The sequence below is a fragment of the Mesoplodon densirostris genome, chromosome 2, assembly GCF_025265405.1.
Source record: "Mesoplodon densirostris isolate mMesDen1 chromosome 2, mMesDen1 primary haplotype, whole genome shotgun sequence".
Taxonomy (NCBI): Eukaryota; Metazoa; Chordata; class Mammalia; order Artiodactyla; family Ziphiidae; genus Mesoplodon; species Mesoplodon densirostris.
The window spans coordinates 18,878,385-18,904,653 of NC_082662.1; the positions used below are offsets into that span (position 1 = coordinate 18,878,385).

Sequence of the window (26,269 nt, forward strand, 5' to 3'; positions counted from 1 at the left end):
TTATAATATTGTCAGAAATCATTTATGTATGAATACCTTCATATACTTAAAGATGAAAATGTCATTTTAAGTCTCACAGACCCGGGATCATTCTTGAAGTAAGGGAGCTATGTTAGGTTTACTTTCCTGCTGCCTTTTAACTCAAATGGTAGAATAATCAATCTGCTTTCTAGTTGAGATTCTTTTAGAATAAACTGTTTAATGAAGAGTATCCAGTTTTAGATCTTTGGGGGATGGTGTTTCATATCTTGCAAAGATCACACTGTAGTTTTCCCATAGTATATCAGGTGGTGAGAGGCTTAAGAGGATCATTGCATCTGTCTTGTTGACTGATTTTTGGAAGAGTCTGGAAGATGATCTATCCTAACTTTCTCAGGTTGAACTTTCAAGCTGTGATACTTTTCTTAAAGTTATTTCTGTACATTAATCAATGAGGAAAATTTCTTAGCAGGCTTATTGTGAAGCTTGAGGTAGAAGCTCCCCCACTACCTTGCCTGCTCCAGCCTTCCCCCTTGTGTTATGTCTATCTACAGTACTTGGCATATGACTGTGAGGTGTTTTATGGTGTTTTAATTCAAGTGTTACTGAGGAAGCACTGGCATGTTCAGATCTGGCACTGTCTAGTATGTATAGTGAATGAAACTTCTTTTGGAACTGAATCTCTTAGTTATCATCCTTTCTTTGAAGTCAAGGGGAGAATTTTTCATTAAAATTATGTCTTTTGCTTGTTGTCTTATATATATTCTTTTTAGATAGAAAGGTAAAGTTAAAGAGACATTGAGCAGATGCTGAATTGTTGCAACTCCAGATCCTAGAGCCCATGTCACACCCACTCTCAGTCTAGCAACAAGTAGTAAAAGACATTTGGAATCCCTTTTCCCCCATCCAACCTTGACTATTAAGACTGACAGCAAGGATTTAGCAATTAGAAATACTGCGTACTTTGTTCTCCTACCTTTCAACAAGAATCAGCATGTAAAGTTGAAGTTTCCTGACCAGAATTTGGAAGACTATAATGTGACTCCCTGGGCCTTGATTCCAGAAGAAGGAGCTCTCTGAATATGCGTTTACTAGTTGGTGGTGAATTTGTGAATCGCCAACTATTAGGCCTTTATGTCCAGATATTATCTCAATTTATGGAGTAAGGTCCCTGAGTTCTCCTCTTTCCTTCCACAGGGCAAGCAGGAGGACTTCAAGACGACAGTTCTGGAGGGTATGGAGACGGCCAAGCATCAGGTGAGGGTGGCATTAGATGCTTGCCACTTAGCAAGAGCCGCCAAGTCAGGGTTTGATGCTTGCAAGTGTTTTTGGCTGTAGTACCCACATTTTAGCCAGAAGCGCAGGGGAACTTTAACCCACAGGACAGAGTAGTACAATAGGAGAAAGTGTAGCCAGAACAAAGGCAAGCAAAAACCTTTTGAAGTCCTCAGGCCGATCTCAGCCCTCCACTCTTCTTCATGTTTTTGAGGAGATGGCGGGTACTTTTCTCCCAAGCAGCCTTTATAGTAAAAGTAAACATGATATAAAACATAGACTTAGAAATCATGGGACCTTTACAAAGAAAAATAACTTTATACACAAAGGGGAAGCCATAGGCTGAAAAACAGGATGGAAAGGCATTCTAGGATTAGTCAGAGGAACTATGTGGGCAAGAGAAATGGTTGTTAAGTGGTATTGGATACAGTTTTTTCAGTTAACATTACATAGTTAATCATTTTGCAGTTTAAACATTTTCTCACATGAAAATTAATCTTTGTTAAAAAGTCTGCTTGAAGTGCTGTTTCTTTTCAGACCAAACTATGAGATTCTAACTTTTGGAACAAGTAAAGGGTTAAATGATTTATAGGGGCCTATCTGGAACAGTTAAAGTTTGTTCCAAGAATCCAGAGTTAGAATATCTGGATTTCATCATTTACCTCTTAAAGGATGCTATTGTGTGTGCCAGTGCTCAAAACTAGTTTATATATACATTTTGATAGACTTGGAATAGGTATCACTTTTGGAGTTTGTCACTTTTGAACTCTTAAGTCTACTTTAAAATTATTTGTTTATTATAGTTTGTACAGCAGGTCCAGGGAATATTTTGTATTTTACTCTCTTGGATCAAAAAAGTGCAATGTTAATACAGAAATTAGTACTTAGGGGATCCAGAATGTTAGAAGTAGACTTCTTTAAATGCTATTTGAAGGATTGGAGGTTGATAATCAGTACATGGTTGTCTTAGAGGAGTTAAAATTCTCATTCAGAGTCTATATCTGGCAGATAAATCTTCAAGAATGTTTTTCATCAAATGATGCACAATTGGATCTTCCATGGAACTGTTGAGGGTCAGGGATAGCCTTTAGAGCTTTAATCTTGAAGAAATAAATTGAGTTTTCTTGTTTCTTTTTGTTTTGTTTTTAAATGAGTAATAAATAAGTTTACTGTTTTGCTTAGGTAAACAACATGTTGTATTGCTGAAAGTAAAAGCAGACTTTCATATAGAACTGTGGTGCTACTGATTAATTAGTAATGTTAGTAGAACATGAGTTTTAGGTGTTTCCAGGAATGGTGGTGACTATTCTGAACCCTTCAAGGTCTCTTCTTTAGATTTTCACCTTGTTCAGAAGCATGCATTTGTGAGATGTTCAGTCAGAGTTAGAAACGTATGCTTATAAGTGATCAATGTTACTCTCTTAACAAAATCAAATGACCGTCATGAGTATCTTGGGACCAGGATCACATCTTGACTTTTAAAAAATCATATCAAGTTGGTGTTTACATCCTAAATCTTGAAAGTTAGAAGGGAACTTGAGGTCATCTTGCCTAGCTTTCTGCCTTCAAACAGGTGGTATTTGTATCACCCCTGTTTTATCAGGTCCTGAAACACAAAGTTAAATGACTCGACCAGGAATATACCCAGCTGTGGAGGAGTGAGAACCCAGAGGTCTCGTTTCTTATGCGTATACTATTCCTTACACCCTCCCTCATAGAATCATTTAAAGTGTGCGTTTACGCTAAAAATAAAAAATCTAAAGCATAAGAAATCATAGGATTCTCCTCTTTTTCCTTTTTCTCTCTTCTCCCCCTATTCTTTATTCTTGTGTTTTTAAACTCTTATAGGACTGGATATGGTGCATCTAAACTTAGTAATTTTAGGAAGTTTATATGTACGTCCTATCAGGCTCTTGTTTTCCCTCTTTAGCTAGAAATCTAATTGTAGTTAATTTTATCTACGTTAATAAAGGGGGGAAAAAGGCAAGAAACTCATGGAGGCCTTCTTTTCTGTTGTTATATCTCTCTTACTTCATTCAAGATGCTACCTGTGTCATATCAGAATCAGGGGGGAAGTGATTTCATGGAATAGCAGTCCTATATACTCACTTCCCCCTTCCTTTTTTCTGCCTAATTGATATATCCGGTAAGGTCTAAATTAGTCCCTTAAATATTTAACTACTTTTACTGTGTTTTGAGAGAAAGCATGAGCCAATCAGACCATTAGAAAAGGCAATTATGCTTTAGTATGACTGCATTTTGAAAGGTGATGCTGTAAATTTCCTGTGTTAAGTGGTGAGAAAGAGGAATTGAACAGAGGGCAAGATTGGTATGTAGGTAGCCTTGGGGCTTTTAAAAACTTAAAGGTAGCATCTATGGAATATTCTAAATTTCCAGAATACCAGACTCTGTTAAGTACCCACAAACACCAAAGTATAAAACTGTATTCCAGAGCCAAGTGTAAATACTTCTGAATTATATGTACTACTGCTACTTTTAATCAGGATATTATACTGAAGACAATTGTATTCTGTAAGGTTCTTCCCTCTAAAGGAGATACTTGAGTTAGATTATCCAGAGTGGTTTGTTAGTTCATTTTGAAATATTTTATAGAAAGAATGTTTTGATTTAGCTTCTGAGCAGTTTAGGTTCCAAAATAACATTTTTTGTTTCCTTGGAAAAAAGTTAGATTTTTTAATCTTGCACACTTTTCACCTTGATTTTGATAATGGTTTCCTTCTTTGAAATAGTAATTTTCATCCCTAAAAACCAGAAGGAAGACAATAATTACTGAGTTTTTAGGGACCATTTTTCATTTTTTTAAAATTTATTTTTAAGAATAATTGGGTTTTTTTTTAGATGTTATATAGAAGAGATGGAGAACAGTGTTATTCCACATATACATTAATGTTACAACTTTTGGCTTCTTTAATTCCTTTTGTTAAACTTTTGATGTTTGATTCAAAGATAATTTAAAACTGTCATATGACTGATATAAAATTTCTTAATTGTTACATATTTCCCAAATTAGCCAACTATATTGGAGTGATTTCTGTTGATAAGACCACTTGGAATGAGGAACCAAATATAATGTAAAATTTAGTGCTCTTTCCCCACATGGTTTTTCTGGCTGTCATTGACAATAGTATTTTGCAGTAGGATTGATGTTCATTGACCACTTATTAAATATATATATAGAAGATAATATAGCTAAGAAAGAAAACTACCCTATTTTGGGGAGGGAGATGTAGAGTTTACAGAGTTCATTGGTTGTCTTATTAATAGTATACACTCATGAAATATACCAAGAAGTAAGCTATTAAGAGGTATTTGGTCCAAATACTCAGGATTATTGGATAGATAATGCTTCTTATAAATGTGACATGTTTTGGGACTTGGCTTTGTTTTTTGTTTATTTATTTTGATTTGGGGGTACAGGACTGGGGATATCAAAGCTGTATAGTTGGGGCTTCCCTGGTGGCACAGTGGTTAAGAATCTGCCTGCCAACGCAGGGGACATGGGTTTGATCCCTGGTCCAGGAAGATCCCACATGTCGCGGAGCAAGCCCACGTGCAGCAACAAAGATCCAACACAGCCCAAAAATTTTTAAAAAGCTGTATAGTTTTAGAAACCTTCAAATTACTGAAATAACCTATATGTCTGATAGTCAGCATTTCTTCTTTTCATGCCTTAATTTCATGCTTCACCCTCCACAGTATGGCTATTACTGATTATTTTTTTCCTTAAGGAGTTAATTAATTCTCCTGACAGTCTTTAATTTTAGGTTGAGATTCATTAAATGTGAGGATTATTGATTTGACCTACTGTTGTGAATACAGTATTTGTGCCCTCATAATCTACTGTGAATGGATGAATTTTTCTTCTTGTCTCCAACAACAGTATTTCTTAATGTACAGCCCACAGTAGCATTAGACATTTTTGCTTAACCTCTTGTTAACCATTATTTTTTCCTAGATAGTATTTGGATGTCTTTGTGGAAACAACACCTCAATAGCGTAGCTATAATTTTCTAAGTTACATCTTTACCTGCCTTCTTGTTGTTCTTTTTTTTTTTTTTAAACATCATTATTGGAGTATAATTGCTTTACAATGGTGTGTTAGTTTCTGCTTTATAACAAAGTGAATCAGCTATACATATACATATATCCCCATATCTCCTCCCTCTTGCGTCTCCCTCCCACCCTCCCTATCCCACCGCCCCATCCCACCCCTCTAGGTGGTCACAAAGCACCAGCTGATCTCCCTGTGCTATGCGGCTGCTTCCCACAAGTTATCTTGTTTTCCATTTGATAGTATATATAAGTCCGTGCCACTCTCTCACTTCGTCCCAGCTTATCCTTCCCCCTCCCTGTGTCCTCAAGTCCATTCTCTACCTCTGTGTCTTTATTCCTGTACTGCCCTTAGGTTCTTCAGAACCTTTTTTTCTTTCTTTCTTAGATTCCATATTATATGTGTTAGCATACAGTATTTATTTTTCTCTTTCTGACTGACTTCACTCTGTACGACAATCTCTAGGTCCATCCACCTCACTACAGATAACTCAATTTCATTTCTTTTATGGCTGAGTAATATTCCATTGTATATATGTGCCACCTCTTCTTTATCCATTCATCTGTCGATGGACACTTAGGTTGCTTCCATGTCCTGGCTATTGTAAATAGAGCTGCAATGAACATTGTGGTACATGACTCTTTTTGAATTATGGTTTTCTCAGGGTATACCCAGTAGTGGGATTGCTGGGTTGTATGGTAGCTCTATTTTTAGTTTTTAAAGGAACCTCCATACTGTTCTCCATAGTGGCTATATCAGTTTACATTCCCACCAACAGTGCAAGAGGGTTCCCTTTTCTCCACACCCTTTCCAGCATTTACTGTTTGTAGATTTTTTTGATGATGGCCATACTGACTGGTGTGAGATGATACCTCATTGTAGTTTTTGTTTGTTTGTTTGTTTGTTTTTGCGGTACGCGGGCCTCTCACTGTTGTGGCCTCTCCCGTTGCGGAGCACAGGCTCCGGATGGGCAGGCTCAGCGGCCATGGCTCACGGGCCCAGCTGCTCCGCGGCATGTGGGATCTTCCCGGACCGGGACACGAACCTGTGTCCCCTGCATCGGCAGACGGACTCTCAACCACTGCGCCACCAGGGAAGCCCCTCATTGTAGTTTTGATTTACATTTCTCTAATGATTAGTGATGTTGAGCATCCTTTCATGTGTTTGTTGGCAATCTGTATACCTTCTTTGGAGAAATGTCTGTTTAGGTATTTTGACCATTTTTGGATTGGGTTGTTTGTTTTTTTGATATTGAGCTGCATGAGCTGCTTGTAAATTTTGGAGATTAATCCTTTTGTCAGTTGCTTCATTTGCAAATATTTTCTCCCATTCTGAGGGTTGTCTTTTCATCTTGTTTATGTTTTACTTTGCTGTGCAAAAGCTTTTGAGTTTCATTAGGTCCCATTTGTTTACTTTTATTTTCATTTCTCTAGGAGGTGGGTCAGAAAGGATCTTGCTGTGATTTATGTCATAGAGTGTTCTGCCTAGGTTTTCCTCTAAGCGTTTTATAGTGTCTGGCCTTACATTTAGGTCTTTAATCCATTTTGAGTTTATTTTTTTGTATGGTGTTAGGGGGTGTTCTAATTTCATTCTTTTACATGTAGCTGTCCAGTTTTCCCAGCACCACTTATTGAAGAGGCTGTCTTTTCTCCACTGTATATTCTTGCCTCCTTTATCAAAAATAAGGTAACCATATGTGTGTGGGTTTATCTCTGGGCTTTCTATCCTGTTCCATTGATCTATTTTCTGTTTTTGTACCATACTGTCCTGATTACTGTTATCTTTGTAGTGTAGTCTAAAGTCAGGGAGCCTGATTCCTCCAGTTCCGTTTTTCTTTCTCAAGATAGCTTTGGCTATTTGGGGTCTTTTGTGTTTCCATATAAATTGTGAAATTTTTTGTTCCAGTTCTGTGAAAAATGCCATTGGTAGTTTGATAGGGATTGCATTGAATCTGTAGATTGCTTTGGGTAGCAGAGTCATTTTCACAATGTTGATTCTTCCAGTCCAAGAACATGGTATATCTCTCCATCTGTTCATATCATCTTTAATTTCTTTCATCAGTGTCTTATAGTTTTCTGCATACAGGTCTTTTGTGTCCTTAGGTAGGTTTATTCCTAGGTATTTTATTCTTTTTGTTGCAGTGGTAAATGCGAGTGTTTCCTTAATTTCTCTTTCAGATTTTTCATCATTAGTGTATAGGAATGCAAGAGATTTTTGTGCATTAATTTTGTATCCTGATACTTTACCACATTCATTGATTAGCTCTAGTAGTTTTCTGGTAGCATCTTTAGGATTCTCTATGTATGGTATGTCATCTGCAAACAGTGGCAGCTTTACTTCTTTTCTGATTTGGATTCCTTTTATTTCTTTTTCTTCTCTGATTGCTGTGGCTAAAACTTCCAAAACTATGTTGAATAAGAGTGGTGAGAGTGGACAACCTTGTCTTATTCCTGATCTTAGAGGAAATGGTTTCAGTTTTTCACCATTGGGAACTATGTTGACTGTGGGTTTGTCATATATGGCCTTTATTATGTTGAGGTAAGTTCCCTCTATGCCTACTTTCTGGAGGGTTTTTATCAGAAATGGGTGTTGAATTTTGTCGAAAGCTTTTTCTGCATCTATTGAGATGATCATATGGTTTTTCTCCTTCAATTTGTTAATATGGTTTATCACATTGATTGATTTGCATATACTGAAGAATCCCTGCATTCCTGGGATAAACCCCACTTGATCATGGTGTATGATTCTTTTAATGTGCTGTTGGATTCTGTTTGCCAGTATTTTGTTGAGGATTTTTGCATCTATGTTCATCAGTGATATTGGCCTGTAGTTTTCTTTGTTTGTGACATCTTTGTCTGGTTTTGGTATCAGGGTGATGGTCACCTCGTAGAATGAGTTTGGGAGTGTTCCTCCCTCTGCTGTAGTTTGGAAGAGTTTGAGAAGGATAGATGTTAGCTCTTCTCTAAAAGTTTGATAGAATTCGCCTGTGAAGCCATCTGGTCCTGGGCTTTTGTTTGTTGGAAGATTTTTAATCACAGTTTCAATTTCACTGCTTGTGATTGGTCTGTTTATATTTTCTATTTCTTCCTGGTTCAGTCTTGGAAGGTTGTGCTTTTCTAACAATTTGTCCATTTCTTCCAGGGTGTCCATTTTATTGACATAGAGTTGCTTGTAGTAATCTCTCATGATCCTTTGTATTTCTGCTGTGTCAGTTGTTACTTCTCCTTTTTCATTTCTTATTCTATTGATTTGAGTCTTCTCCCTTTTTTTCTTGATGAGTCTGGCTAATGGTTTGTCAATTTTGTTTATCTTCTCAAAGAACCAGCTTTTAGTTTTATTGAACTTTGCTATTGTTTCCTTCATTTCTTTTTCATTTATTTCTGATCTGATCTTTATGACTTCTTTCCTTCTGCTAACTTTGGGGTTTTTATGTTCTTCTTTCTCTAATTGCTTTAGGTGTAAGGTTAGGTTGTTTATTTGAGATGTTTCTTGTTTCTTGAGGTAGGGTTGTATTGCTATAAACTTCCCTCTTAGAACTGCTTTTGCTGCATCCCATAGGTTTTGGGTCATTGTGTTTTCATTGTCATTTGTTTCTAGGTATTTTTTAATATCCCCTTTGATTTCTTCAGTGATCTCTTGGTTATTAAGTAGTGTATTGTTTAACCTCCGTGTGTTTGTATTTTTTACAGATTTTTCCCTGTAATTAATATCTAGTCTCATAGCACTGTGGTCGGAAAAGATACTTGATATGATTTCAGTTTTCTTAAATTTACTAAGGCTTGATTTGTGACCCAAGATACGATCTTTCCTGGAGAATATTCCATGAGCACTTGAGCAGAAAGTGTATTCTGTTGTTTTTGGATGGAATGTCCTATAAATATCAATTAAGTCCATCTTGTTTAATGTATCATTTAAAGCTTGTGTTTCCTTATTTCGTTTTGGATGATCTGTTCATTGGTGAAAATGGAGTGATAAAGTCCCCTACTATGATTGTGTTACTGTCGATTTCCCCTTTTATGGCTGTTAGCATTTGCCTTATGTATTGAGGTGATCCTATGTTGGGTGCATAAATATTTACAATTGTTATATCTTCTTCTTGGATTGATCCCTTTATCATTATGTAGTGTCCTTCTTTGTCTCTTGTAATAGTCTTTATTTTAAAGTCTGTTTTGTCTGATGTGAGAATTGCTACTCCAGCTTTCTTTTGGTTTCCATTTGCATGGAATATCTTTTTCCATCCCCTCACTTTCAGTGTATGTGTCCCTAAGTGTGAAGTGGGTCTCTTGTAGACAGCATATATACGGGTCTTGTTTTTGTATCCATTCAGCCAGTCTGTGTCTTTTGGTGGGAGCATTTAATCCATTTACATTTAAGGTAATTATTGATATGTATGTTCCTATGACCATTTCCTTAATTGTTCTGGGTTTGTTATTGTAGGTCTTTTCCTTCTCTTGTGTCTCCTGCCTAGAGAAGTTCCTTTAGCATTTGTTGTAAAGCTAGTTTGGTGGTTCTGAATTCTCTTAGCTTTTGCTTGTCTGTAAAGGTTTTAATTTCTCTGTCAAATCTGAATGAGATCCTTACTGGGTAGAGTAATCTTGGTTGTAGGTTTTTCCCTTTCATCACTTTAAATATGTCTTGCCACTCCCTTCTGGCTTGCAGAGTTTCTGCTGAAAGATCAGCTGTTAACCTTATGGGGATTCCCTTGTATGTTATTTGTTGTTTTTCCCTTGCTGCTTTTAATATTTTTTCTTTGTATTTAATTTTTGACAGTTTGATTAATGTGTGTCTTGGCGTGTTTCTCCTTGGATTTATCCTTTATGGGACTCTCTGTGCTTCCTGGACTTGACTGACTATTTCCTTTCCCATATTAGGGAAGTTTTCAACTATAATCTCTTCAAATATTTTCTTAGTCCCTTTCTTTTTCTCTTCTTCTTCTGGGACCCCTATAATTCGAATGTTGATGTGTTTAATGTTGTCCCAGAGGTCTCTAAGACTGTCCTCAATTCTTTTCATTCTTTTTTCTTTATTCTGCTCTGCAGTAGTTTTTTCCACTGTTTTATCTTCCAAGTCACTTATCTGTTCTTCTACTTCAGTTATTCTGCTATTGATTCCTTGTAGAGAATTTTTAATTGCATTTATTGTGTTGTTCATCATTGTTCGTTTGCTCTTTAGTTCTTCTGGTCTTTGTGAAACGATCCTTGTATTTTCTCCATTGTATTTCCAAGATTTTGGATCAACTTTACTGTCATTACTCTGAATTCTTTTTCAGATAGACTGCATATTTCCTCTTCATTTGTTTGGTCTGGTACGTTTTTACCTTGCTCCTTCATCTGCTGTGTGTTTCTCTGTCTTCTCATTTTGCTTAAATGAGGGGTGTTTGGGGTCTCCTTTTTGCAGGCTGCAGGTTCGTAGTTCCTTTTGTTTTTGGTGTCTGTCCCCAGTGGCTAAGGTTGGTTCAGTGGGTTGTGTAGGCTTCCTGGTGGATGGGAGTAGTGCCTGTATTCTGGTGGATGAGGCTGGATCTTGTCTTTCTGGTGGGCAGGACCGCATCCGGTGGTGTGTTTTGGGGTGTTTGTGTCATTATTATGATTTTTGGTAGCCTCTCTGCTAATGGGTGGGGTTGTGTTCCTGTCTTGCTAGTTGTTTGGCATAGGGTGTCCAGCACTGTAGCTTGCTGGTTGTTGAGTGGAGCTGGGTCTTAGCGTTGAGATGGAGATCTCTGGGGGAGCTCTCGCCATTGCTGTTACGTGGGGCTGGGAGGTCTCTGGTGGACCAATGTCCTGAACTCGGCTCTCCCACCTCAGAGGCACAGGCCTGACATCCGGCTGGAGCACCAGGGCCCTGTCAGCCACATGGCCAGGTACGTGGGGAGTTTCTTGCCTTTTGGGATGTCTGAGGTCTTCTGCCATCATTCAGTAGGTGTTCTGTAGGAGGTGTTCCACGTGTAGATCTATTTCTGATGTATTTGTGGGGAGGAAGGTGATCTCCACGTCTCACTCCTCCGCCATATTGAAGGTCTCTGCCTTGTTCTTTTTATTCTCCTAATCTTACTAATGCCTTTCCTTTAAAGTTGCTTCTATTATCAGTGCTTCCAACTTCTTGTTTTACGTGCTTTAAAATGATTAAATATGGGTAACTGGTGCCTATCTTGTTACTTATATAATTACTTTAGTGGTATTGAAGTTTGAAACTCTTTAAATTGTTTCTTGATATGTTCAGAAGCTGATGGAAGTATATATTTGTAAGATCATCTTAGATAGAGAGCACCGAATCAGAACAACTAGACCACCAGGTAGAGATCATCTTATAAATAAAAGTAAAATATATGTGAATGTTTCTAAGGACATCTTATAAAGATGTACTTAACCATCAGCTTATAAAAATATCAATTTAATACCCAATTTTAAGAATTATACTTGTTATATAAGTCATATATATACTATGTATATATATTACTATATAGTATATGCAGTAAAATATTTTACTTGCAATATGTGTAGTAAAGCATTTCTAATGTTTCTGCCAAAAAAGGTAAATTCCTTGCTTTCTTTTGTCTCTTCATTGTAGTCTGCTTAGTTTTTCTCACTGCTTGCCAGCACTGAATTATGAGAACTGATGGATGGTGCCATTTATGAGATCATGTGTTGGTTATTAAACCTTAGAGTCCTCTTCATGTTCCCTGCTGTAGTCCTAAAAGAAGGCATGTGATTGTGTTTTTCACTCCATAGTCTCTTTTGCTTTCTTGTTAGTGTATTTTCCTTTACTCTGGTTCTTTAGTTTTAAAATTTATTGTATATTATCAATAATGCTAATTTTAATTAGAGTATCCTCCAATATTTTAAAGTTTTTTTGTGGATGAAGAAAATATTCGAAATGCCTTGTGCTTTATAAGGTATATTGTTTCACTCATTAGTAAACTGATTTTTGGAATGTTAAGCTCAAAAGAATGACTAAATCCTAAGGATGTTTCAGCTTTTGAGCAAATTGAAAGTTTTTTTAAAAAAGGAGGTGAGATCAGTCTGCAAATAAGGCAAAGCTTTACAGAGGTTCTTCAGGCAAGAAAGGAGTTTGAGGCATAATCATTATCCCTAGTTTTGTATTCACTTGCACTTTTCCCAGAAGTCCTTTGCTTTTCTTTGTTAGGTGTGGAGGGTGCAGCTTTCCAGAGTAGACTTCCTCATGACCGGATGACTTCTCAAGAAGCAGCCTGTTTTCCAGATATCATCAGTGGACCACAGCAGACCCAGAAGGTTTTTCTGTTCATTAGAAACCGCACAGTAAGTTTCCAATCAGCTTTTTTCCACCTGAATTGTAAAAGGTACATATTACTTTTATATAGAATATGGGGGGAAAAATAGAGAGGAAAGAATTTTTAAGTTATCTGTAATACTATTATTCCGAGATAACCACTGTTAAAAATTAGTTTTTTTTTACCTCCAGGTATTTTTTTAAATGTATATTTAATTTTTGTTTTTACAAAATTGAGATCCTACTTCCATGCATTCTTGGGATCCTTTTCTTTCCTCATAACCTCATAAACACACAATAAGAATCTTTATAAACTTTTTTTTAGTATTCGTTAAAAATAATCACTTTGTCTTTCCTTCCCAGGGTAAGAGAAACCCTTACTCTGTTCTACTCATCTGGTTCATCTTCCTCCTCTGGCTAAATGATTGATTTTAATGTCGGCAAAATATTTTTTTGTCTGACAGTTGGGTCATACTTTAACTGTTGGGCATTTAAATGTCCATTTTTGCTTATTATAATGAAGCTCTGAACAGATTTATACATTCTTGACTCTTATCTCTGGTTATTTCCTTAGGATAGAGTTCTAGAAGGAAAAGTACCTGGTCAAAAAGTATGAACGCTTTTAAAGATTTGATACATGTCAGATTGCTTCCCAGAGAGGCCGACCCAGTTGACACCCTCATTACCCTGCCCTGTTTTTGTGATTAAAACGATGATAATCTGTGCTGCTGTAGTAGACCAAAATCATTTCATTTATTTTCCATTTCTTTGATTACTTAGACTGATTGCTTTTTCACATGTATTAGTCATTTGTATTTCTTCTGTGAATTTTTCTTTAATGTCCTTTATTCATCAGAATTCTTTGTATACTATTCAGAACATATTCATTGTACTCTGGAGTGATACAAAGTAGAAGAAATTCATGTTGTGATTTCACTTATTTTGGATATAGCTCAGAGATGTCTTTTTAGCCACCACTAACATCTTTATTTTGACCATTACATTGCAAAACTACTGCTAAATTTGGATTGTTAAATGCCATTCATCTAGAGTGATTGGTAGGTTTTTGTAGTCCAGAATAAAGGTTCTTTTTTGTGAAGGAAAATAGGGTGATTTTTTTTAAGTGAATGGAAAATTCTTAATGTGCATTTCTGAGGCTGATTTGTCTTATAACTGAATCAGCTTCTGTGTGTAGCATGTCAACATTTGTTCTAAGTGGATTTCAGACAAAATTGTCATTTTTTTGTTTCATCCTGAGGGGAGTTTTTACTTTTTACTCGAATTTGAGTGGTGGATTTATAGTGATCTCTGTTTTCTCTGATTCATTACCTGTGACCAGAAATCCAGATTTGGGGAAGGACTAGCCCAGGTTAGAGTTGTGGTCTCTGGCTGTAAAACGGAACTTAAGTCATTCTTTCCTGTAAGAACTGTGTCAGTTCTCTCGTGTTAAACTGCATCTTTTGCTTCCAGATTTTAAAACCGTAACTTTAGGATTATTCAACTAGAACCTATGACCTGACCTTTATATTATAAGATGGAAGGAGGAAGAAGGCTTGTGTTGAGGGGTGATGGACTTGGGCCCACTGTGTGCTTGAGGAATTCCATTTTCCTTTGACAGTGGCCATAGAGAAAAGCAGACGGTCCATATGGATTTGGACATATCTCTTTGTAATTGAATTTATTTACACTTTTTTTTTGTGTGTGTGGTACACGGGCCTCTCACTGTTGTGGCCTCTCCGTTGCGGAGCACAGGCTCCGGACGCACAGGCTCAGCGGCCATGGCTCACAGGCCTAGCCGCTCCGCAACATGTGGGATCTTCCCGGACCAGGGCACGAACCTGTGTCCCCTGCATCGGCAGGCAGACTCTCAACCACTGCGCCACCAGGGAAGCCCTGAATTTATTTACACTTTAATTCCTTCTTTGAAACTTGTTTATGGAGCAGTCTTTATTAACTTTTAGCTAAGACGTAAATATGATGGTATTCAGCTGGTGTTGCATTTTGCAGATATATATTCAGTTTGAAAAGAATTCATGTTAGAGCCCATTGATTGTACCATAATATTTTTCATTCCTCATCTTACTGCTTTTTCAGCAGTATTCAAAATAATTGACTCCTCCTTTCTTAAATACACAGCTCCCTTAGCTTAACACATTATTCTAGTTTTTCTCCTGCCTCCCTGGTTGTCTTCTCTGAATGCTTTATCCTTAACAACAGGCCACTATGTGAACTGGCTAGAGTTCCTTAAGGTCCTCTCCTCTCTCCCCTGTTCTTTCCCACTAGGAGCCCTCTTCTACACACTTGGCTTCAGTTATCACCCATAAGCAAGTGGCTCTAAACCTAAACTCTCCTCTGAACCCCAGCTGTGTATCTAGATGCCAGTCTTTCATGTCTTCTTGTTGTCTTGAAACTTAACTCATTATCTCTTATTTCAGTGTCCCTCATTCAGTGAATGGCATACCAACTCATTTATTTGTGCAAGCCCAAAACCGAGGAGTTATCCTTTGCACACACACCTCCCCACATATCTGATTGATCATTTGATTTTGTATCTACTCAGGATCTCTGGAGTTATCTAACCCAGGTTTAAATTCTTGTTGCTCCCCAGCTGTATGATCTTGGCAAGTTACTAGGCAGGCTAAATTATCTCCTAGCTTCTTTAATAATTCACTCATTTGACATAGTTTTGTGTTTCATTAGTTTCTTTGTCAGGAATATAAGCCTTACTGTTTCACTGAAAGGAAAACCTATATTTGAGGCCTTAAAAAGATATTTTAAAGTGGTCAAATGGTATATGTCTATTTGATTGTAATACAGTTTCTATCATTTAAATACAGTTGCAGTTGTGGTTGGATAATCCAAAGATTCAGCTGACCTTTGAGGCTACTCTCCAACAATTAGAAGCGCCTTACAACAGTAAGTAGTGTGTTCAATAGGACTGGTTTTGAACTGGATTTGAAAATGGATACTTCCTTCCAGAAGCTCATGGTTCCTTGATAATGAATTTGATAATGAATTTTCATCTTCTTGTGCTATGCAAAAATGAGCCTTGCAGCAAAACTATTTTGTGTGTTTGTAATTGTTTTTCTGATTTTTTAATTGTGTTAACAGGTGAGTGAGTTCAGAGATTGCTAGTAATTTCTCCAGACCTATGTTCCAGGTTTAATCCACATAGTACTTTGGTGGCATTCAGTTGGCTGTCTATCTGGCTTTCTCATTTCCCACTTGCCACCAGCAGGCTTGTAAAGTTTTTGCCAAAATAAATGAGCATAATACTACTTTTTAAAGGGTTGGTTTTGTCCTTCATTTCATCTGTAATGGGATGTCATTTTTAAAAATTCAAAATTATGTGATATGCATTTTGGACTACCACACAGATGAATAGTTCTAAGAATCACTTTTCTAAAGGAGTCACATGACTTGAAGCTTATAGAAAAGATAAATAGAATGACTTCATGATGGAGAAACAGAAGAAGAGTTAAGAGTTTTCCATTTAAAGTGCTAAAAAGATAAACATGTTTTTAAATTCATTTTTCTGTAGGTGATACTGTGCTTGTCCACCGAGTTCACAGTTATTTAGAGCGTCATGGTCTTATCAACTTCGGCATCTATAAGAGGATAAAGCCCCTCCCAAGTAAGGACCTGGCCAATGAATTTTATGGTTTTAAATTAGGTTCCAGGAGGCTTTTTAGCATTTTATTTTGATTTCTAAATCCATATTTAGAGTAAGAATATTCCCAAGTTTATCTTCTTATAAGTCAAATTTAAAGTAAAATCTCTTTGTAAATGTGAATTTCCTGTAATTTCTGGTTTGATAAATACATGGTAAAAGATACTGAATTTCCATTTTATGAAAAAACAAAAGTAAAATTTATTAAAAATGAAAAAAATCAGTTATAAAGTAAGAAGTTTGTTTTCACTCATTAACCAGTTCTTTAATGCAATGCTAAAGGTTGCATTCTTATTTTTTAAATGCTTTTTTTTTTTTTTTTTTTCTTTTTGCGGTATGTGGGCCTCTCACTGTTGTGGCCTCTCCCGTTGCGGAGCACAGGCTCCGGACGCGCAGGCTCCGGACGCGCAGGCTCAGCGGCCATGGCTCACGGGCCCAGCCGCTCCGCGGCATATGGGATCCTCCCAGACCGGGGCACGAACCCGTATCCCCTGCATCGGCAGGCGGACTCTCAACCACTTGCGCCACCAGGGAGGCCCTAAATGCTTTTTACCCCTTTCATAGTGTCTGGATAACGTCTGCCAGGAATCAGAATATAGGGATATTTTGAGAATTAATACATCTATCTACCTATATATTTATAATACATTTATATTTATGCTTTAATAATTTTTCATAAAAGGAAACTAAAGGCTACAGAAGTAGAGCTTAAAGAAAATAGCTTTAAGAATCGATTGGTTGACTGCTCAAATTGTCCTAAGTATAATTGTGAGGTAAGTGTGGGAGATTATTCATAATAAATTAACCAAGGGTCGCAGATGCTGAAGCACATGGCTGAGGTAATGAGAAAGTAAATCTTAAGATAAAGGATTTCATTTATGAATTTTCAACATTGAATTAAAGTTTATAAATTTCAGATATTTGCTAATTTGTATTCATATAGTTTTCATATTTTGAAAATAAGTCTGAATTGTTACTTTGTGAGACGTCATAACATGTTAAGAACCTAAAAATTTTCTTGAAAAAAAATGACAAAAACTCTTAAACCTACAACAAAGTATTTTAATATTTGTTCATTTTTTAATTTTAGCTAAAAAGACAGGAAAGGTAATCATTATAGGCTCTGGAGTCTCGGGCTTGGCAGCAGCTCGTCAGTTACAAAGTTTTGGAATGGATGTCACACTTCTGGAAGCCAGGGTAAGAATTTTATTTTGGGTTTAGAAGCCCAGCCTAATGGAAATACGGTAAGGAAATTATCTGTTGCAAATTAAGGAATCCTACAAATTGAACTAAACCAAACTGATTTAAATAATACTCAAAGTATTTTGACAGTGTTAACTACATTGGATAAAGCATTTTTGACAGTAAAACTTTGAAAAGTGCTCAGGGAGTATTTAGAGTTTATAAATAATCCATATAGCCCTTTGATGTATATTTTCAGGTCATTGTTTCTTGGCAGCTAACTTTCAATTTGGGGGCTTTCTCAGACATGCCCTTTACAGGATGCAGTTATTTTTAGTGGTGGGACAGAGTGAATTGTATTCTGTTTGATTGTAAACAGAAAGGAGTTGGTTCTCAGACAGCAGCCGTCTTTTACAGCCTGGTGAAGCCGAGATATTGGCTCCTTATCATTAGTCCTAGAGAGAGAAATGGAAACTGAAAGTGAATGGGGATGATGGCACAGAATGGAAAAAAAGAACATCCCATTAGGATGTTACTATTCAAATCATTTTCATGAGTAATTTTTGAGATTTAATTATTTTTCAGTGGCTTAAAGACCTCCCTTGACTCCTACCATTAAAAAAAAACAAAAAACAAACAGCAAAACACTTCTCACATAACCTAAACAATCTAAAATTTTATAAAAGTTTTCAAAATGTTTTGTGCAGGGCAGTCTAAATTGCTTTTTACAAATCCCTAATTTTTTAAAATGTTCTTTTCAAATAGAGTATGGGGAGATCAAAATTAAATAATTCCTGATACAGTCTTACTTTAATATTTTATTCATTAATTCAGAAAACATTTGTGTGCCCTCTGTCTCCTATGTACAAGGAATACAGCGAGGAATAATGGGATCATTATGATTCCTACCCATGTGTGCAGGTTTTTGTTTTGTTTTGCTTTTTTTCATTTGTTTGTTTGGAGTTTACAGAGTACTCTCATGTAATCCATGACTGAAGTACTACTGCAGCTCAGTAAGATTTCCCCATACTTGAAAATCTGCAGTCAGCAAAGATAACACTTGGGCCTGTGTAGAAATGAGAGGTATTGTCAACAGTTCATGCTCAGTAGACACTCTGCCCTTGGGCATGGGGCTGCACTGGAGAGGCATTTGTCAGAGAAGTCATATATCAAATCATTCACAGCTGACTTTGACACTGTGGGGCAAGAGCCAGAACATGATGGTAGAAAAATGGCCTTTAGTGTTGAAATTTGTGAACAAATATTTTCTATGTGAGTGGCCCTTGCTCAGCCTGTACAACTGGTGTTAGAGACATTAGGGTAGGTGGCTAATAGAACCAGTAACTAAGTATGTCTTCTGGGTGTCAAATTGTTTCCTACCTCACATCACTTAATTCTGTTCCTTTTATATGTCATTCATTACCTACCACTCTCTCAAATAGTTCAAGTTCATTTGCTCTTTGTGCTCACATCGTACTCCATGTAAACTCTAACTACACCTTTCTTTTTAAGTTATCAAAGAGCCCTGAGATGGTACCTTGCCAGGTTATTATGGTTAAACTAGAATTTATAATTTTAGCCATTTAATTTCTGAAAAACAGGATCGTGTGGGTGGACGAGTTGCTACATTTCGCAAAGGAAACTACGTAGCTGATCTTGGAGCCATGGTAGTAACAGGTCTTGGTAAGTAGTTCTTAGTTTTGTGCTGTAATACAAGGTCTGAGACTCATAAAATTGTTTAATCTTACATATATATATATATATATATGTATGTATGGTTTTTTTTTTTTTGGCTGCGTTGGGTCTTTGTTGCTGCACGCGGGCTTTCTCTAGTTGCTGCGAGCAGGGGCTACTCTGCTGTGGTGCGCGTGCTTCTCATTGCAGTGGCATCTCTTGCTGTGGAGCATGGGCTCTAGGTGCACCGGCTTCGGTAGTTGTGGCACACGGGCTCTAGAGCGCAGGCTCAGTAGTTGTGGCGCACGGGCTTAGTTGCTTCGTGGCATGTGGGATCTTCCCGGACCAGGGGTCAAACCCTTGTTGCCTGCATTGGCAGGCGGATTCTTAACCACTGCGCCACCAGGGAAGTCCCTGTTTAATCTTTTAAAGCCATAGATACAATTTTAAAATATATTGGTTAGGATACTGTTCTCAGTATTAGTGAGAGGTAAATTGACAAATAGTCTTCCTGAAAAGATACATCAATATGAGCATAATTTAAAATGTACATAGATTTTAACCTAGCGGATCCAGTTCTAGGAAATTATCCTAAGAAAATAGACAACTGGACAGTGATGTAGCAGAATGTTAGAAACCACAAATTAGAAGATTAAATTATTATAGAATGAGAACTATGCAGCCACTAAAAATTATGTAGCTGCATATTAACATGAAATTATGTCCATATTTGTTGCTAAGTTGAAAAAAGATCACAAAACAGTGCATGTGTTATGATCCTTTTGTATGTGTATGTCTGTAATTTGATGCATATAAAATCTAGAAGGGTCTGTAATGTTAACTAATTTTTGATAATAGGTAATGTTTTGCTTTCTTCTTTATGCTTAACTTAAATATTTATTTTACTTTGGGCATTTTGTTGATATATAATTCATGTACCCTAAGCTTTGATATTTTAAATTTTGAGTAAAAATATTTTTGCATTGAGGTTTTTGTTCTCTTTTCATAGGTATGTTGAATTTAATTGTTGGAGTTTTTTCTAGGAGGGAATCCCATGGCTGTGGTTAGCAAGCAAGTAAATATGGAACTGGCCAAGATCAAGCAAAAATGCCCACTTTATGAAGCTAATGGACAAGCTGTAAGTTGACAACAAACTACTTTTCACAATTTCTTTGGTTCAGTCGAAAACAATTTTGGAGAAATATGTGAATGAATATACACACATATAAATATGAACTGAGAGTAGAAATAATGTGACATTATTGTGATTGTTTCTTAACTCTGAGCTATATAGGAAGGGGTTATACATGCCTGTTTAGGCATTTATCTTTAAATGCTTAATGAAGATTAGGCTAGCTAGGCTGTTAAGTTTTTTAGTTTTTGGTGGGCTAATAGTGAAATGGTGGTACTAACCTGATGCTTAGATAGGTTAAAGTGTTTGTTGATCAGAGGCTTAGGAGCTTCCTATGGTTGGTATGGTAGTAGCATGGAAGTGTTATTAAGTATGGGAGAGTGAGAGTGTTTTAACAGCTGTATTACAGGTTATGTAAGTCTGTCCTAATTTTTAGGGGTCTGTGAAACTCAGAAGTTTGTATTCAGCAGAATTTTTGCCAACTCCCCTGTTAGGAGTGAGGGAGTCTACAATTCTCAGGCTATAAACACACTATCATCTTTATATTTGAAGGAAGGGAAAGCTTGCTATGTATATGGCAGTTTAGCCAACTGTTATTAAAAGTGGTAAGATTCCAACTCTAGAATTTTGTGTGATAGGTCCCATGGGACATCCTCACCTTTTCCTGTCTACCTTTAGGATTTATGCAGTTCATATCAGAGAAGTACAAACTTTTAGGAAATGTTTTGGTTCCCATCCCCACCATTCTGGATCCATATTTCCTCCCAGGGCTTTTTTGGGGGTGAGGGGAAAGGGCGGGCAGCCTTCTGGCAAAATAAACAAAGTAGAAAGGAAAAGGATGAAGTAGAGGTTAATTCAACAATCCTATAAACTTCTATTTACCCTGCAAAGACCTGTAAAAGATAAAGAGATAAGACAGTCCCTGCCATGTAAGACCCCACAGTCTGATGGTACTTGTACACAAATAATTATCTTTTCCCACCTTTTTATTATAGAAATTTTCAAACATATACAAAAGTAGAAAGAGTACTATAATGGACTCCCATTTTTCCAGTCTTGCTGAGAGCAGGGGAAGTGACATGACCAGATAGGTGTTTTAGGTAGATAGACAGTAATTTAGAGAATTGAATTGAGGAAGCAGGGTCTCTGAAGCAGATATTACATTAGTCCTCAAGAAGTAATGGAATCCAAACCAAAGATTATCACTGATCTTTGAGACGCTATCTTTTTCTTTAGACTTTCCTGAGTGTAGAGCAGGTTCATTTAGTCTTTCTAACAGTAAAAAGTGAGGGTTTTTTTTCCTAGTAGAGATATCCAAAGAAATTGTCTGCTTTCTTGGTATTAGATAAGCTGTAAAACATTTTTTAAAACACTTGTTTCTAAATAACATACGAATATTCTCTGAAGTGTGGCCTACAGCCAGCTGCCAATCCATGAACTAACTGTTGGTTACTAGTATGGGATGAGATTAATATCTTGTGCCAGAATGTAAATAAACCACATCATTTAACCACGATGTTTGTTCAGATGATGACTTTTTTTTTTTTGGTAGCAAGACTTTGTCAATGAAAGAAGTGGTGGTGCATTTAGTTTATGTTCTGGCATAAGCTCCCTTATCTCACCAGTACCAGCCCTTTGAGTAGCATTTTGGTACACAGTTGTTAAGCTGGTGTGTGGTTTTCAGCATTTTGTTGTCATTCAACTCTGATCTTTAAAGGATTTTTCTAGATTTGTTTGTTTGTATTTGGTGAAGCAGCCAAATGGTAAGGAGGATTCTTTAAGCATTCTCAAATTTGGGAAAAAATTCTTTGCAGCTTTGAGTTCTGCTTGCCTTAAGTTAGTCAATCAAACGTAAGAAGACATATTAATATTTCTTAATCATGCTGTTCCCAGTGGTCTAGCTCAGAGTAGGAATGGACAACCAGTGACCAGTAGCCTGTCTTTTGGCTTATATGACAAGTACTAAGAGCTTATAGCCTGGTTAATTTATGCTTATAATCACAGATATGTGTCGTGGCTTTAGAAATCTAAGGAATAACTCAGTCAGTTGCTTCATTCTCCCATTTTGCAGGGGAAGAATCTAAAGCACATGCATATGTTTTCCTGAGGTCATTATAGTCAATAAGTTGTAGAGCTAAGGTCCGTTGTCTGGTGTTCCAGCTTTAATGCCCACACTTGCTCTGTTCTGCCTGGCTGATAGTTCAAGGAAAGTGGGGGCAGGGGTGAGTGTGCAGTTCTGACCGCCAGTGTGACTGCATCAGCTGAGTCTCCTTCTCAGAGAGCTTTCTTTTAATAGTTATTCTAAGGAGGCCCACCTAGAGTGATGATATTCACTCAGCCATTGATTTTTCTTCAGTGAACTGTTGAACGAAATGGGATGTGTTCCTCCATTCTCTGTGGATAGCCTCAGTGGAAAAGAGGGTGATTGATTTGATGGTTCTGTTGTTAGTACATAGAAATTAATTATTTCATCCTATACAAGACCAGCAGTTAACTCAGAGTTATTAATATCATTTGTAATATTGTCTTAAGGACATATCACCATACTCAGCCATTTTGCTGCTATAGAAAAAAAATCATGTAGTAAGTGGTTTTTGTTTTGTTACCTTGTTATTGTTTTAATAACAGTCACAAGAATCCCTGAAAGAGTTTGCCTCTCTCTTCTCTCTGGTCCTGGACTGGCTAGTATGTTGAGCTTGTATGTTTGTTTTTGACAAAGGAAGCTTATGTTATGGCTTTGGTTGACTAGAACAGGGCTTTCTAATCTGGTTCTACTATAGGATATTCTTATAAATAGAAGTATCTTCTAAGCCTATAAAAACAATCAGAGCTCATAAAGCAGGTGCCCTTGGATTAACTGATGATGGAGTTATCCTCTGAATTACGCAGTTTTAAATAGATCTGGGTAAGGTTGGGAAATAGGGTAATTCATATTTCAGGAGCATTTTGGGAGTCACCAGTGAGAGGACTGAAAACATGGATTGGTGGGGGAGACTGGAGAAATGACTGTTTTCTGCATCCCCTATACAGCTAGTAACTTGGGGGCTTTAGATTCTAGTTTTGTGTTTGACTTTTTTTGAGTAATGAAAAGATATCTTAAGTGAGTGAGTGTGTGAGAGAGAGAGAGAGACTGTGTGTGTGTGTGTGATTATTAAGTGAGATCCAAAGACTCAGTAACTACTTAGAGAAACAGAACCTGATTTTTACTTGGGAATGGCTCAGCTGTTATGAGGAAGAAAGATAACACTTGAAAGGTAACGCATGCCAGGCTTCTTACAAATACCGTTGATTGGATACACTCAGTACCTATCATAACTTAGCAAGTTTCCACTTTTATTCATAGAGAGTGGTGCTTAGGTGGTTATACTTTTGACAGAGGCATCTTGGCCGTTTCAGTTTTTTTTGTTTGTTTGTTTGTTTGTTTGTTTTTTGCGGTACGCGGGCCTCTCACTGTTGTGGCCTCTCCTGTTGCGGAGCACAGGCTCCAGACGCGCAGGCTCAGCGGCCGTGGCTCACGGGCCCAGCCGCTCCACGGCATGTGGGATCTTCCCGGACCAGGGCACGAACCCGTGTCCCCTGCATCGGCAGGCGGACTCTCAACCACTGCGCCACCAGGGAGGCCCGGCCGTTTCAGTTTTCATCTTCCTTTTTGGAAACATCTTTGGTATCTTTAAGGCAGTCTTTCTCTACCCTTTAAAATCATGACTGCCAATCCCTGCTTTTGATAAATGTAAAAATCTCATGCCTTCCTTTAATGTTTTTGAAGTTGCAAAATAAGTTTTTCCCCTCAAATATAGTTACAATACTGACTTATCCAAACTATATTAATTTATTTAACAAGAATGTATTGAGCACCTCTGCTATGTGCTAGAAGTTGCTGGAGTGCGCTCCTTAGACATGCCATGTGTGCCTTCTCCACATGGCTTAGTCCCTGCTCTAGGAAAGTCAGTTATTTACATCCCCTAAAAGATTCCTTATGAGGTAAAAGAAGGAGAGGGAGGCAACAGTCTCCGTTTATAGAATCACATTGAATTGTATTTGAATTAAGGATATACCTGTTGTCCTTATTCTCCCTTCAGGGTTAATAACAATATCTCATTTCCCTTAGCTATTTGGGAATCTGGGTTAGAAACTCCTCAGATGTAAATTTCTTTTTCCACGATTTACCAAAGGAGCTAATCTTTCGTTTTACCGTAATTATAGAAGTGCATGGGGATGGGAGAGGTGGAGGTTGACTGTGGCCTCTGTTGGCCAGATTTGGCCATTACAACTTTCTTCAATGTGTAATTCTTTCTGAGGATTTCTCTGGCTAAATCTCAGAACTTTGAGTACCTGGAACCTAGGTACACATAACTCCATTTTTGCTCTGCTGCTAGAGAACTTATGCAGACTGGAAGTATGACAGATGGGCAATGTTTTTTGAAGACCTACCAAGCTTGTGAGGATAGAATGCAACCAGAGGTAGAACTAAGGAGAGCTGTTGATCTGAGATGATTTCTTACAGAATCAGGAACCCTGTCCAGAAAGTTGCTTGGCTCTCCCAAAATTTATTCTGCATGAGCCAGTCACACAGGCTTCCCCACCCCGACCATGTTCAGGGATGCTCCATATAATCCATCCTCCATATATGGATGCTCCATATAATAGGATCAAAACAGTCAGGATTATACCCCATTTAGAGGAGTGAGACTCACCAAATTTTTAGTCTTGAAGGAGCCATTTATTTGGAGCCTTTCATTGAGAAATAAATGGTTTTGGAAAATCATAAAATCTATTTCAAGCAATAGCCTTTTTGTTTGATTCTTTGCTAGGAAACTGTATCAAAGGTCCTTTGCCGAAAGACTGCTTCTTCATTTGTTGTTATGTGTTGTCACTGTGTTGTAATATAGAAATCCAGCTGCGTAAAATGTGGTGCTTAAGCCTTGGTAATCATTTACTGAGTTCCTTTCTGAGGATGCAATTTAAGAATATAGAATAGAACAGTCAGGTTAAGGCTCCCCTGGTGGCACGGTGGTTAAGAATCCGCCTGCCGGGCCTCCCTGGTGGCGCAGTGGTTGAGAGTCCGCCTGCCGATGCAGGGGACGCGGGTTCGTGCCCCGATCCCGGAGGATCCCGCATGCCGCGGGGCGGCTGGGCCCGCGAGCCATGGCCGCGGGGCCTGTGTGTCCGGAGCCTGTGCTCTGCAACGGGAGAGGCCACAGCAGTGAGAGGCCCGCGTACAGCAAAAAAAAAAAGAATCCGCCTGCCAATGCAGGGGACACAGGTTCAATCCCTGGTCCAGGAAGATCCCACATGCAGCGGAGCAACTAAGCCCGTGCGTCACAACTACTGAACCTGTGCTCTAGGGCCTGTGAGCCGCAACTACTGAGCCCGTGTGCTGCAACTACTGAAGCCCACACACCTAGAGCCCCTGCTCCACAAGAGAAGCCACCACAGTGAGGAGCCTGCGCACCACAACAAAGAGTAGCCCCCGCTCACAGCAACTAGAAAAAGCCCACGCAGCAACGAAGACCCAACACAGCCAAAAATAAAAATAAATAAATAAATTTATTTTCTAAGAAAAGAATGAATGGTCAGGTTAAACTAAAATTATTGTGACTTGTGTTAGAGATTGCCAATATTTCAACATCCTTTCATAATTATTTGTGGAACTAACAGAGGCCAAGGGTTCTCACCAAAGGGAAAGAAATGACCTGAAACAGGTATGTAGGCGGTGCTTAGGGTAGTCAGTTGCTAAAGTTCTTGTCATTGTCTGAGTGTGTCAAGTAGAATATATCTAATAGATTAATTTTAGAAACAGATTCAGGGTTTAAATACATCAAAAAAACATTTTGGTTTTCTCCCAGTCAGTATTGGTGTCCTAATGGACAAGTATTTTATTTACTATTTTCCAAATATTTAATTTTAAAGTGGAATTTTAAAATTAATGGGAAAAAATCCAGGTTTCAAAGCTACCCCTGGTGTCACTGACAACATTCCTATAACTGCTTAGCAGGAAATGGATGGGACCTGACTGCTGACTGGAGCCCTGAGTTAG

General features: G+C 37.7%; 1 protein-coding gene across 1 annotated transcript in view; it reads left to right on the forward strand.

Moving 5' to 3' along the window:
- Window positions 1-26,269, forward strand: part of KDM1A (lysine demethylase 1A) — a 65,320-nt gene that overhangs the window by 21,422 nt on the left and 17,629 nt on the right. The window contains exons 3-9 of the mRNA XM_060089130.1: window positions 1,177-1,236; window positions 12,470-12,603; window positions 15,412-15,490; window positions 16,116-16,208; window positions 17,335-17,441; window positions 19,028-19,109; window positions 20,144-20,238. Of these exons, the coding sequence (XP_059945113.1) occupies window positions 1,177-1,236; window positions 12,470-12,603; window positions 15,412-15,490; window positions 16,116-16,208; window positions 17,335-17,441; window positions 19,028-19,109; window positions 20,144-20,238 (650 nt within the window). The remainder of the gene's footprint in view (window positions 1-1,176; window positions 1,237-12,469; window positions 12,604-15,411; window positions 15,491-16,115; window positions 16,209-17,334; window positions 17,442-19,027; window positions 19,110-20,143; window positions 20,239-26,269) is intronic.